The sequence below is a fragment of the Cricetulus griseus genome, chromosome 5 (genome assembly GCF_003668045.3).
Source record: "Cricetulus griseus strain 17A/GY chromosome 5, alternate assembly CriGri-PICRH-1.0, whole genome shotgun sequence".
Classification (NCBI taxonomy): Eukaryota; Metazoa; Chordata; class Mammalia; order Rodentia; family Cricetidae; genus Cricetulus; species Cricetulus griseus.
In genome coordinates, this window is record NC_048598.1 from 25,599,697 (window position 1) to 25,613,280 (window position 13,584).

The following is a 13,584-nucleotide window of genomic DNA, read 5'->3' on the forward strand; positions in this document are numbered from 1 at the left end:
TTTGGTGAGAGACTTTGTCTCAAGAAATAAGGTGGAGGGCTAGCAAGAAGGCACAGTAGGTAAAAGTGTGTACCTGGTGACGTGAGTTTGACTTCTGGAACCCATAGCAAAATTGTTTCTGACTTACACACATCACTGAACATGTGTACAAGCATTTACACACACACACACACACACACACACACACACACACACACACACTGGACAGACTGATACATACACAGTAATAAGTAAGTAAATAAATAAATACACAAGAGGAGAATGATTGAAGGAAGACACCTAACATCCATCTCTGGCCTCTGTGAGCACCTACACACACACACACACACACACACACACACACACACACACACACGCTCGCGCGCGCGCGCGCGCGCGCGCGCGTGCGCGCGCACACACGCGCACACACACGTACACACACACCCAGAACATTAAGCAGACCCTAAGTTGAGGCGCATTGGTAAAAACAGTTCAGGGGGTCAATAGATTTGTCCAAGGTAACTACATCACCAGGTGGCTGAGCAGGCAGGTCTCTGTGACACTCAGACACTCCTGATTCATGTTCAGGCATTTCCAACTCTGCCTGTGCTACACTAGAAAGCCCTTCAGGAGCAAATCTCTTGATATAAAGCATGCAGGGACCAGGAGGCCTGTTCTGGGACCATGGGCATTCACCATTCCCAAAGGGACTGCCTGGGACCTCTGTCCCAGGAGTTTCCTGTTGTGGAATATTAATTTAAGGTGTGTTACATTCATTTATGCTGTGGAATATCTGCTTAATCATGTAAAGAAGTGTTGTACTCTTTTATGTTGCATTTGTTTAACTCTGTGAAGCTGTGTTACTTTGCCTGCCTAAAACATCTGATTGGTCTAATAAAGAGCCTCATGGTCAATATCTAGGCAGGACCAAGGATAGGAGGGGCTGTCAGGCAGAGAGAATAAACTGAAGGAAAGAAGGAGAAGAGGGAGTAGCAAGAAAAGAAGGAGAGGAAGATGCCAGGGGTCAGCCATCCAGCCACACAGCCAGCCACAGAATAAGAATGTAGGGGAAGCTGTAGCCAGCCCCTAAGTAGGCGTGCTTCTTGCTGTACAGACTGCTGCCACGCCGGCTGGCTAGGTCCCTCTGTAAGTAAGGCTTTTCTCTATTAAATACCCTTATATTTCTACCTGACTCCATATTGGTAATTTCTCACTATATAAGAAGGAAAGAAAAGATATACAGAAATAGAGAAAGGTAAAAGCCTGAGTGTAACGTGAAAGTTTTTTGGCCTAGCTAGGTCCTACTGCCCTTCTCTGCCCCAAAGAAACATGCAGACACTATATTAGTTATAGTACTGTTGGCATTTGGCTAAGTTTTTTATTTGCTAGCTCAGTCTTATTAACCCATTTCTAATAATGTAATTATCTCCATGTGGCCTTATTTTACCGGAGAAAAGGTCTGGGCCTTTTACTCCCTTGGAGTCTACATCGTGTCTGCTCAGCGTCTCAGCAGAGGAGAGAAGATAGCGATTTCCTGTTCGTTTTTGCTTATATACTGATATACTGTTTGTTACTGCCTGCGATGTCACTTCTTGCCTGGATCACATGGTGACTTCTCATTTCTACATTTCCCAGAATCCTACTCAACTCCTATCTTGCTCCCTATTGGCTAACAGTGATTTATTCAACAACCAATAAGATAAACATATACACAGAACAACATTCCCCATCACCAGAGGCAAAAGGTAGACAGGATAAGGAGAGCTGGCTAGCAACATGCCAACCTAAGGCCAGGCATTCACAAGAAAGAAAAAGTCGCTGTGTGATTATTTAGGAGCTGGGCCCCCAAAGAATAAAATGAGTAAAAAAAAAAAAAAAAAAAAAAAAAACAACTACACTTTCCCTTCCTTCATGGGGGAAACTTTACACATCAGCCTCTCCCGTCATCCTAGGCCAGAGCAACCCTGACAGGGGCAAGGAGGGGAAGCATGCCAGTTCCAGGAGGCCTTGGACTGTTGAAGAGTACCCAGGTACCCAGAGAAACAAGGGGTCCAGGAGCAGTCAGGACCAGGACAGAATGGAGGACACACATATGGTGGAGCAGGCCTGGTGATGGATGGCCAGAGGCTCAGGTGTATGTGGGGCAAAGGTGTTCTTCATCAGTTCTGGGGTGTGGGCTGTCCAATATCTCCAAGGGAGGGGAAGGAGTACACGGGCACCATTTTCAATAGGCTCAGGATAGCTGGCTCCTCCGCCAGATTCTCAGGCACTGCCCTGCCAGAGAATGCTCACTCTTGCCTTTGTCCCACTTCTGTGAACCCACAGGGTCCCTGGTCCTTTCCTGAGTCCCCTCTTCTCAGTAATGCCTAGATGGCATGGGGGTGAGGGGGCAGGAGAGAAGGGGCAGAAACTTGTCCAAGTGACGGATCCAACCAGTGAGGCACAGACTCTCCCCGGGAGGCCCTCTGGGCCTGGATATAAGATGAGCACACCATTCAGCATTGACACTCCCCTGGGAGAGAGGAGCAAGGTGCCAGCTTCTGAGGTCCCATGGCAGAATAAATGCAGAGGCAATCAGATACTAAATGCAGGAAGCTGCAGGCAGAAGTTACTCCCCAGCCGGAAATGGCAACACCTAAAAATACTGAGCTGTGGTTCTCCCAGGAATGCTCAGCAGCCCACACTCAATCTCAAATGGCTTGGGGATTATGGGTTAGAGTAAATAAAGAAGATCATCTAAGCAACATAACCATAGGTTTTTAGCTTAAAATGACATCTGGTACCAACATATTGTCTGTCTCTGAGAAACTCCAATTGCCACTCGTCCCAGGAGTCTCTGCTGTTCTCAGCAAATTATCCATCCCGAGTTGCTCCAGCTGGTGGGAAAAACACACGTGGGAATTTCAGCTTTCTTTTAGCTCTTGGAGTCCCTGTGGTGACCCTGGAGACACTGCTGGGGACAGGCTGGTCACTGGTCAGTGTACAGTTTGGCCACTCTGCAGGGATGGGGCAGTGAACCAGGTCTGTTCACATTGTGGCAGTCAGTTCACACCTGGCCAGCCATGCGGCCATCAGCTTTCCAAGACAATGGCCTTAGATGTACAATCTCTCCATGGTTGGCAGGTGGGGTTTCCTTCAAGGAGGGAAAATCTTTCCCTGACAAATCTAATCTATCTCTACGGTAACCCACTGGTGTGACCTGGGGTGAGTTGTTTAACATTTCATGTCACTGTTTTCTCATCAGTAAAGCAGGGAATATCTCCAACCACCTAAAAGAGTTAAACAAACAAACAAACAAAAAAAACCAACCAAACAAATAAACAAAAACCATCACCACCACAAAAACACAAAAAACAAAACGGCTCCAACATTTTTTGTTTTCCATTCCTAAACCTGCTACCTGTCCTCACCAGCTGGCCCTGGCCCTGCATATCTACTTCTGGCAGGCAGGTCACTCAATCCCATTCCTTCCCTCTGACCTTTGATTCAGACGCCCAGCTGGTTTCCTGGGGGAGACAGCCTGGAGTCCTGGGATCCAGAGAAGACAAGGAGCTATCTTCAAAGGAAAAAGAACCTGGGTTTATTACTGGCCCTGACCTCATTATTCCCCGAGTATCATGAAATCTAGACTTCAGATCCTCACTTTGTACAGCTGGCCATCTTTGAAAAGTCAGGCAGTAAGAGACTGCAACTGATTTCTTCTGACAATTTGGCATTTATTCATTACCTGATGCCACTGAGAGAGATGAGCAATCACCAGCTTTTCCTTTCATGCAATGCTGCCCAAAGCCCTCCTAGTAGCTAACATCACTGTCTCTATTGATTGCCAACATAGAAGCATCAGCTACACCCCATGTGCATACTCACTGGTGACCAGATAGCAACAGTGACTTTAGTTGCCATGAAACTTGAAACAGAGCCAGCCACACGGGAAAAACTGAAAATCTCTAGCTTTGGAGAGAAGAGTGTGTGGCCCCAGCTATTAGACTCTAGTTCTCACACCTCATCTGGCAGAGCTCAGGGAAGCTGAGCACATCTGGAACTCTGAGGCAGATGGTCCAAGAAGTCAGAGTGATCTTAGGGCAGGTGATGAATTAAGTCCTAAGTGTGAGCGAGTCCTGGCACTATATCTAGCTCTGGAAGGTCCTGTGTCCTACACATCTGCATAGGAGTTAGAGAGACCTCAAAAGTTCCCCTCAACAAATATGACCAAGGATGCAGGAGCTGTGATAGGTGAAATACAGTATGAACTATTACCATCTGTGTGTGCGTACTCGCATGTGCATGTGTGTGTGTGTGTGTGTGTGTGTGTGTGTGTGTGTGTGTGTGTGTGTGTAAGGAGGCCAGAGGTTGATGTCGTATATCTCCCACCCTCTCTCTACACTGCATAGTTTTGATTCAGGGTCTATCATTGGACCCAGAGTGCACTAGTTTGGCTAGTCTAGTTTGGCAGTGAGCTCTGAGCTCTGCTTCTCTCCACCTCCTCTGAAGGCTAGGGTTAGCTTTTACATGGGTACTAGGGATCTGAACTCAGTGTGGCAGGCACTTTACCAAACTAAGCTATCTCTCCAGTCCCTGAAGCATCAGTTTTTAGAAACAAGTTTCCAGGGTGGAAGGTGTGAGGTTTCTCCTGGAAGGAGACAAGAAGAGGGGCCTAGATATACCAGGGTCTCCCAACTATCTTAGAAACACCGCCCCAGATCCTCTCCTGTTGTCTATCTCTCCTAGGTGAAGCAACTATGAGGTCCAGGTGGCTGGGCTCTGGTGGGAATGATAGCCTGTTTTCTTTTTCAAAGGGTCCTCAGAGTCATGGAGTCTGTGAGAACTCTCTCCAAGTCAGTAGGAGGGGCAGAAAAAGTAGTGCTAAGTTGGGGTTCCTATTTATTCTCTACACCCCAATCAGTGGGTCCCTGCTTTCTGAGCCTGGGTATCTGTGTGGTTTCACCAAGTGTGGACAGAAAACCTAGAAATCTCAAATCTCTGCCCCCTGCGGCAGAGATAGAATTTCTGTGTAGCATGTGGACAAGTGGACTACTGTGGTTTGTGGGCAGTGTCAGCCTGGCTAATGATCTGCTGTAGCAATGCAAGAAGTCTCTTGATCTTTTTATAAGTAACTAGGAATACGACTTCTTTTTGGCCACTCCAAATGGAAGAAAAGTCAAACTGCCAAGGTCAAAGAACGTGTCTTCTAACAGAAACGTCTGACTGCAATGGTTTCTGCAGAAGGCTTCTGAGGGTGACTGGTGACTGCGGGTCATCGGTACGCACAGCACAGTTCCTGGCACATCAAATTCGTTCAATAAATGTCCAATATGATCTAATTTCCTCTAACATTTAAAATATACCGAGTCATACAGCAGGGCTCCTGGCTGCTCTCATGCTGCTTCATAACCTGTGGCTCTCCATGCTTTATTACTTTCTGGCTAAATTTCTATCCAGGTCATAGTGATTTTGCCTAAGAGAATATAAATTAAGTGCAATAAGTTGCATGATCCAGGCTCTCAAAGACTTTATTAACATCGGGAGACATTACTCAGTGCTGGGGCCTCCCAGGCTATAATTTTGCAATTTTGTCTTGAGGCAGGTGGGACTCTCTGGCTGTCTCTGTCTAAAATCTTAGGGTGCAGTTCTCTGGTGCTTCTGAATTTGTCTTTCAGTTCATTCATTCCCATTCTTTAAATAGATTTTCTAGACATTCATGTTAGTCGTTTATTACATTTCTATGATAATTGTACTCACAAGCCTGGTCTCTGGATAGACTGACCCAAAACAGCCTATGGCTGAGGGAAAGACAGGTGTGAGTCTGCAGCAGGGTCTATGAGCCCTGCCTATTGCTTTTCTTCTGATCTCCATGTCGCCCATTTATGAAATTGTCTGATGAAGGTTTTGGGGGGTAAACAGTCTACAGTAACTGAGGAGAGAAACCTGGTGTTGTTAGTATTCAGGCATCTGCACTGGCCTGTCCTCGGGGTTCTGACAGTGTACACCCTCAGCTGCAGCCACTAAGAGCACCACCTGTGCACATTCACTATATTCCCCTTAAAAAGGTCCCTGCCCACCTCCTATCCCCCCTCTCTTTCCCCCTCTCTCTGCTTCTCTCTTTCTCCCTCTCCTCCTTTCCTCTCTCTCCCCCCTTTTCTCTCTCTTTTCTCCTGCTGCTCATGTCTCTGGAGGCCAGTTTCCCCACTTCCCTTTCCCCTTTTTATGATCCTTTCCCTAATAAAAAACCTCTGCTTGAACCCTGTCTCATGGCATCTTTCTCCCAAGAGCTGCTTTTCTTAAATTACAACACCTGGGAGCTTGAGACGGTGCTTTCCATCAGTCTACGCTTTCCAGTATGTTGAGGCTCAGCTCCAGCTCTCACGGTATTGCCCTGGCTCGGCTGGATCTCTGAAAGGCCATCCATGAAGCTGTGACTGCCTGGACTCTGCTGAGAACAAAGACAGCATATACTAACTTCCCACACCTGCCACTCCCTTCTCCACTATTCAAAGAGTGGTGCTCCCACCGAAAGAGGCGGGCATTGCCTAAACTCTTGTCCTCAAACAGAGTGCATGTGGTGATGACTACTAGGCCCTGGACCACCCAGGATTCTGTGAGTCTTTGCTACATGCCTGCCATGCGCTAAGCACTCTATAACAATCAAGTTTCACCTTATCAACACTTGTTAGAGGTGTATGTCTAGGTTACAGGCATTTTATAGATGTGGAAACTGAGGCTCACAGGGATTATGTAATTTACTCAAAATCATATCATTAATAAATGCCACAGCTGGGATCCAAACTACCAGATTCTCTCATCTCTAATCTTGGGAAAACCACTTTAAGTGCATTGTTAAATTGGCTAAGTCAGAGACATGAGAGATTTTAAATAACCACTTGCCAATTAAATAAATGAAAATAGATAAATTCCTTAGTAAGCCAGGTTCAACTGTGTCTCCTCTGATGGTCATTCAGTCTTATGATGGTCAGTGTCCTCGAGAACCTAGGCATTCTCTTTTGGGAGGTGGGGATTAGGGGTGGGAAGTGGCCAGTATATGGCCAAGCTGACTCTCACCAAGGCCTCTAGACCACATGGGCTGCCCTTGGCGAGGGCCCACCTTAAGCAGGTCTTCAATTTGGAGCCCTTCCCCTAAGCAGGGAATTGCTTCCTCCAGACTTTCAGACTCCTGGGAGATAGTGTGGTACAGGGCAGAGACATGCTCATGGGGGAGATAAGGCTGTGTTGAATCCCTTCTCTCTGCCTTGGTGCTTCCAGGTTACTGCTCTAGTTTCCTTAGGTGTTAAGACAGACCTCACAGCTACTTCACAGAGTTATAAAGATTAAACGTGTGATGAGAGAACACTGAAGCTTTATAAACCTCAGTAAGCAGTCCATAACTAGATATATTTTCATGAGGGTGTGGATAACAATTAGGATTCCAAGAATACTTGATTGTTGAAAGAGGAATTTAATAAACCATCTTCCAATTAGGTGGGTGTGGAGGCAGAATCAGAAACTCAAGAGTTCTGTTGCTCATCCAGCTGGCTGCAAGGACTGGGAGAGGTCTTGTCTGCCCTGGTTCTCTCCAGCTGCCGTTCTCTGCCCTGAGCAGCCCAGCAGCCAATGACTTGGTGTCGCTGTTCAGTAGGATCGCATATGGATGGACAGGGCTATGAAAACACTAGGCCTTTACTGAGCTCTGTCCCACAATGGGGTGGGAAGATAGGGTTGGGCTGAGGGTGGATGAGGATGAGATGCCACCTCACAACAGTGTCAAACCAGTAAAGACCAAACACAGACCCTAAATACTGCTGACCACATATGATCTCCCACACAGCTTAAAGGCACTAATTCATCATTTTTTCATGTCTATATGTGTATGCGCATGTGTGAAGGCCGTCCATGCACGTGTGTGTATGTAGAGGTCAGAAATAACCTTAGGTTGTGGTTTCTCAGTTGAGATCCACCTTGTGTTTTAAGACAGGGTCTCCCCTTGGCTCACCCATTATTGCCATAGGAGGCCACTTGTCATTTTATCACCTTTTTCGAAGGACTCTCCTCAGCCTAGCAGGACATGCTAAGCATTCAAAAAAGAAGAAACAAAAACAACAAAACAAAACAGAAATAAACAATTTCTTGCTGCTTAGTGGAGGCTAGCCCTGGAACTCACTATGTAGCCTAGGCCGTCTTAGTAGTAGCATTTGCTGTGGCTCTTAGATCAAGTACATAAATTCTTTAAGTAAAAGGACCTAGGACAAGAAATAAACCATCTATTCCTTCACTACTCAGCCATCAGCCCCTTCTGTGTACACTATGCTAGGCACCTCTGGGACATATGTATGATAATAAAATACTATTGCACATTAGAATTTTCAAGGTACTCATGCACACAGAATTTACTGAAGTCTTGAAATAAACTGATGGATTTTAATGCCCACTTAGAGGCTGAGAAACTAATGCTCAGAGAAAGAATGTCTTAAGACACAGTTATCAAATGGCAGAGTTTGGGCCGAAGCCCATTCTAGCTTATTCTCTATTAAATGATTGAGATCTTTCAGAATTTTTTTTTTTGGTGTGTTTGTTTAGCAGAGATTGTCAACTTTTGACAAACACTGGCATTTAGAAAGTTATGTGTGAGTTTTGAACACCATACATATCCCACAAAGTTGAGACAAATTCTGTACCAATTTTCAAATAGAAAAGAAGTCATGACCCTTTAAGCAGGAAAGCCTGGTATCTGGGAAGGTTTTGAGCTAGGAGATTCCCAGCAGGACTTGAAACAGTGTGGTCTGTGGTAGTTTGAATGTCATTGGCCCCATAAGCTCATAGGGAATGGCATTTCTAGGAGGTGTGGCTTTGTTGAAAGTAGGTGTGGCCTTGTGGGAGGAAGTGTGTCACTGTGGGGGAGGGCTTTGAGGTCTCCTATGCTCAGGCTATGCCTAGTTCAGACCACTTCCTGTTGCCTATGGGATCAAGATGTAGCTCCTTCTCCACTCTCAGTTCCTCCTCCAGCACTGTGTTTGCCTGCACACATGTCCTGCCCTGATGATAACGCACTAAACCTCAGAGACTGTAAGCAGGTCACCCTGTTAAATGTTTTCCTTTGTAAGAGTTGCCGTGATCATGGTGTCTCTTCACAACAGTAGAACACTGATTAAGACATGGTTCAGCCTTCTTTTTAACAGAGTTGGGGTGAGGAGGAGGCAGCCATGACACACCCCTTCCAATGTGAGTTACCTCAGAGGGCACAGAAAGGGAACACATGGAGCCAACATAGGAGGGGATGACAACAACATACGGTTCTCTATTTTAGAAGACAACACTATAGTTTAGATTCTTTGTTTTAGGTTTGTTGCTGTTCACTGCCTCCCCAAACTAAGAAACCACAGCTAGGCCAGCAAGCACCTCCCCTGTGACTCAGCATCTCTCAGGGCCTCCCGATGCCAGGGACACAGTCTGGTCTTAAGGGCTTTTTTTTATAATTTTGTTTTTAGTTTTTTGAAATTGAAATACAATTACATCATTTTGCCCTCTCCATTCCTCCCTCCAATGTGCCCTCTTGATTGTTCTCAAGCACATGGTCTCTTTTCCTTTAATTGTTGATATATGTGTATGTATACATATACATACATACACATTTTCTCAAATATATCAATTCTATGTAATGTTATTTGTAGGTATACAATTTCAGGGCTGAGCACTTATCAGTGGGGTTGTGGGTTCTTCCCTAGAGAAGAGTATTTCTCCTGCTCACAGCATTCCTTGGTTGCCTGAGGTTCTTTAAGGGTCATGGGGTCACAGTCTGATCTTGTAGAATGAGTTCCCTTGGCAGCCTCCACTTGACGAGAGAGGTGACTTTTCATATTTCAGGAAGGAGGAGGGACATGGGAACAGTGATACAGCAGTTTCTAGCTACCCAGGATGGAATGGTGTGATCTGGCATCCCCTCTGCAGATGTTTGTTGGGCCCAGACATTGCTCCGAGCTCTAGGGTTGCAACGGTGAATAAAGTAAAGTCCCTTTTCCTCGGGAGGTCTTATCTGCAGACATCAAACATGCAAAGGCAATGAGAAATAGGGCTACTTTCTAGACCTCAAAGATGGCTTCTTTGCCATTTTAAATGAATGCCAATGAAGAGAAGGGGCATCTGATGCCAGATGTTCCTCGTACACGGACAAGGGTAAAAGGCTTGGAGGTGTGAATGTATTTCATGCACCTGAGGCCAGCTTAGGGAAGGGGAGTGGAGGCAGAGAGCACAGTGGTGATGCAGACACTCAGTCCCTGAAGGCATGCTGGTACTTGGGCATTTGTTGTGTATCTTCTATGTGCCTGTCAACTAGTCTTGTGTCTGGGGACACAAAAATGAACAAGCCATGACCCTGACTTCATGCATCTGATGATCCAGCAAGGGATGGTAGGCAAGGAAGGAGCTGGATTGAGGACCTCATGGCAAGTGCTGGAGTGTTTGTGGGGGGGTGTCCTGGCTTGGGAAGGGCTTCCAGAGTCAGCACATTAAACTTTGTAGGGTCAGTAATGGCATGTTACAGAGTGGCTGTGCTTCACATCCAGGGTTGCCATCCTTCCCTCTTGGTCTAATCTTAATTTCCGTGAGGTTCAACTTGCTCGTGCATAAAATGAGAATAAGAAGACTTTTCTCCAGAGAAAATAAGGTCAAGGTGTGAAAATGCTTTGGGGACCGTGAATCCTAGATCACCGTACTACTCTTGTCATTACCTCACTGTTTTCTCCCCTCTCCACCCATGACCCTGTGTGAGCATGCACACAGGCAGATGCACAAGCTCCTCACATGTCTTCATGGATCTATCCAGGCTGGTCACTTGCTCTATAAGGGTCTACAGTCAGGCCCCTTATCTCAGGGCTTGGTGGCTTCTGTGCCCCCTCTAGCTCTCAGTGGGCACAGAAGTGATATTTACCATAATGATTAACTGGAAATGCTCAAACATGTGTGCTTCATCCTCTTTGCTTCTGGCTGCTTCATGATCTCCAACCAGAACCCCAAGCATCCCTCAGGATGCAGGTGTTTGGCTATTTGTATTGCCGTTTGTCCACATTTGGGAGTGGGATGTTGTTTCTATTATAAGCCAGACATGGCTCAGGCCAGAACTGTGTTTCTCTATAGCTATAGGCATTCTGCCAGGGAAAGAAGAATTTTCACTCTCTATACAGAAGGCACATCTCAGGAGTAAATTTCCATCAGCATACTGGCCAGGTCAGAGTGTAAAATGAAACAGCTCCCAACAATGAAGCTGGAATGATGTATGAGCCACCTGCTCTCTTCTGGAGTCCTTCAGGAAAGTCTCCTTCCCCAACCCAAGGCTCATCCATTCCACCCTGCCCCACACTCTCTCTCCATAAGACTTGTCCTGCAGCAAGTCTACTTTCTTGGCAGAAATGCCTACTCTCAGCTTATGGGAAAACAGTGGCTTGGCTCAAGAACCTGAGCACTCTTCAGGTTTCAATGATGATCTGTAAAGAGGAATGCTAGAACGGAAGAGCCCAAGCTCCCTCCTAGCTTGACCCTCTTGAACTTTACAGCCCTTTGTCACTAATGGCAGGGCCCTGTCATCTACCTTGACCATGCCCCTCCTGTTTGACCTTGGCTTTTGCATGCTCTTTTTTTTTTCCTGTCTGTTTTGGGAGACTTGTAACTCCCCGAGTAAGACTTGAGTCTCACTTTGCATTTTGCCTCTTGTGGAGCATGTAGATTGCGGCTGGTGCTCAGTAAATACGGCAGCAGATTAATAGGCTTCCAAACAGCACATTTTCCTTCCTTCATTTAGAGGATCAGCCATTACAGTCTTGGCATTCCCATATCACATTCCCTCATCAGCACAAGCTGCTGTTTCTCTGATAGGCTAATAACAGTAAGTATCCATTTACTCCCATCTGAGAAACGCTACTCCAAGGGCCTCCATTTCATTCCAGTCTTAATGGTATTTATTTTTCTATGGACGCATTCTTGTATTAGCATAGATTTTTGTTGTTGTTGTTGAGAAGCAGCTAGTTGTTTTATTCATGCAGGGATGCCTGAACTATGGGCATACCGTGGGATACATGGGAGTTCTGACTGGTCTGGGAAGAGTGGACTTCAAATACCTAAGGTATATTAAATATTCCAGTCCTCCACTCTGGACAAACTGAGACCCAAAAGAGTAGTTTCTGGGTGTCTGGAAAGAGTACATAAGATGGGTCACTTGGGGTCTAGTAGAAAGGGGTGCAGCTAGAACAAGCAGGCAGTGCTACAATACTGTTCCTCCTACCAGACTCAGCGAAGAGTAAGTGTAGCACAAGGCAAATGGGCAGTGGGGCGGTAACTGGGTTAGCATGAAGGAGGAGACCTGCGGCTTCGTGGGCTCAGCAGGAAAACAGCACCCTATCCATGGTAGGAGGAGAGAGAGGGCCGAAAACAGGAGGCGACGCACATAAGACTGTGAAGAAAAGTCACCAGAGAGCAGGTTCTGTTTTCATTTGGCCCTTGAACAGGTGTGTGTGTGTGTGTGTGTGTGTGTGACGAGAAGCTCACTGCAACAAATGCACACAACCAGTGTCTTGTCCAGGAGCTTCTAGCAGGGAAAGGGCCTGCAACTTCACGACCTATAAGGGCATCGGGGCTCTAACATTTTAGAAAATTCAACACTAAGAAAGCAGTGAATCACATGTCACATTCAAATACTCTTTTTATGACTTCACAAGATAAAATTCATTAACTTTAAGAAAGAATCTTACGGTTATGTAATCTAGAGGTTGGCAAAGTATGGCTTGCTGTCAGTTTTTAATGAATAAAGTTATATCGGTGCACAGCCATGGTCACCCACTTAGCTATCTTGGACTGTTTTTCTGCTGTGTTGACAGGACTGGGTAGTTTATATGGGTCCTGAAGCTTAAGACAGAGTATTATCTGGCTCTTGGGAGAAAATGCTTTTCCCCTTTTGATGGCGTCTAACTCCCTGATTTTGTAGGCAAGAAAACCATCACTGACAGTGTTAAATGAATTAGTTCAGGTGAGCTAGTTGGTGCCTGAGTCAGGTTGGGAGTCAGGGCATTGTCGCTTGGGGCTGTGTGACTCAGCATCAGTCCCCTCCATTCCTGGATCCTTTGTTGATTAGCATCTCTCCACATCATCTACATTGTGAATTTACAGACATAGAGGCCAAGAGGCAGAGGTCAACTGACAGGCTGGGGTAACCACCGCACCTGTCTACTCATAGGACAGTCCCCAACCTCCAGAGCCATCATGTGTGGGCCAAGGAATGGAGGCAGAGGCCAGGAAGGCAGAGTGTGCTTCTGAGAGCTCTGCAGACAAGAACTCCTTTGGCTCCCTGGGCCCCTCTCAGCATTAGCATTCACCTTCTGTTATCCAACAAAAGGACACATTTACAACTGTCTGAAGCTCAACTTGAGAACCCTTTCCACAGGTTTCCAGGGAAATTACTTCAAGCAGCCCTAATGGGTTAACATGATTTTTAACACACCTAGTTGTCTTCAGCTCCTCCAGCAACATCTGCTACAAACAGCAAAACACACAAGAGCATAATATTTACCTTCCTCTGAGACAAGAAGCTCCGATGGGGATGACACGAAGAGGGACTTGGAACCCTCCCTG

At 46.1% G+C, this 13,584-nt stretch overlaps 1 protein-coding gene across 4 annotated transcripts in view; it reads right to left on the minus strand.

Annotated features, from left to right (window-relative positions):
• LOC113835883 (protein FAM78B) overlaps positions 1–13,584 on the minus strand; it is an 81,830-nt gene that overhangs the window by 22,166 nt on the left and 46,080 nt on the right. The window contains exons 1-2 of one of the 4 annotated variants that reach the window (XM_035445232.1): positions 3,459–3,711; positions 2,767–2,855 (exon numbers count right to left, since the gene is read on the minus strand). The exons of the other annotated variants lie outside the window; for them this stretch is intronic. Coding sequence (XP_035301123.1) covers positions 2,767–2,855; positions 3,459–3,695 — 326 coding nt within the window. The 5' untranslated portion in view covers positions 3,696–3,711. Of the gene's footprint in view, positions 1–2,766; positions 2,856–3,458; positions 3,712–13,584 lie in introns of those variants that run through there. 4 annotated transcript variants of the gene reach the window in all.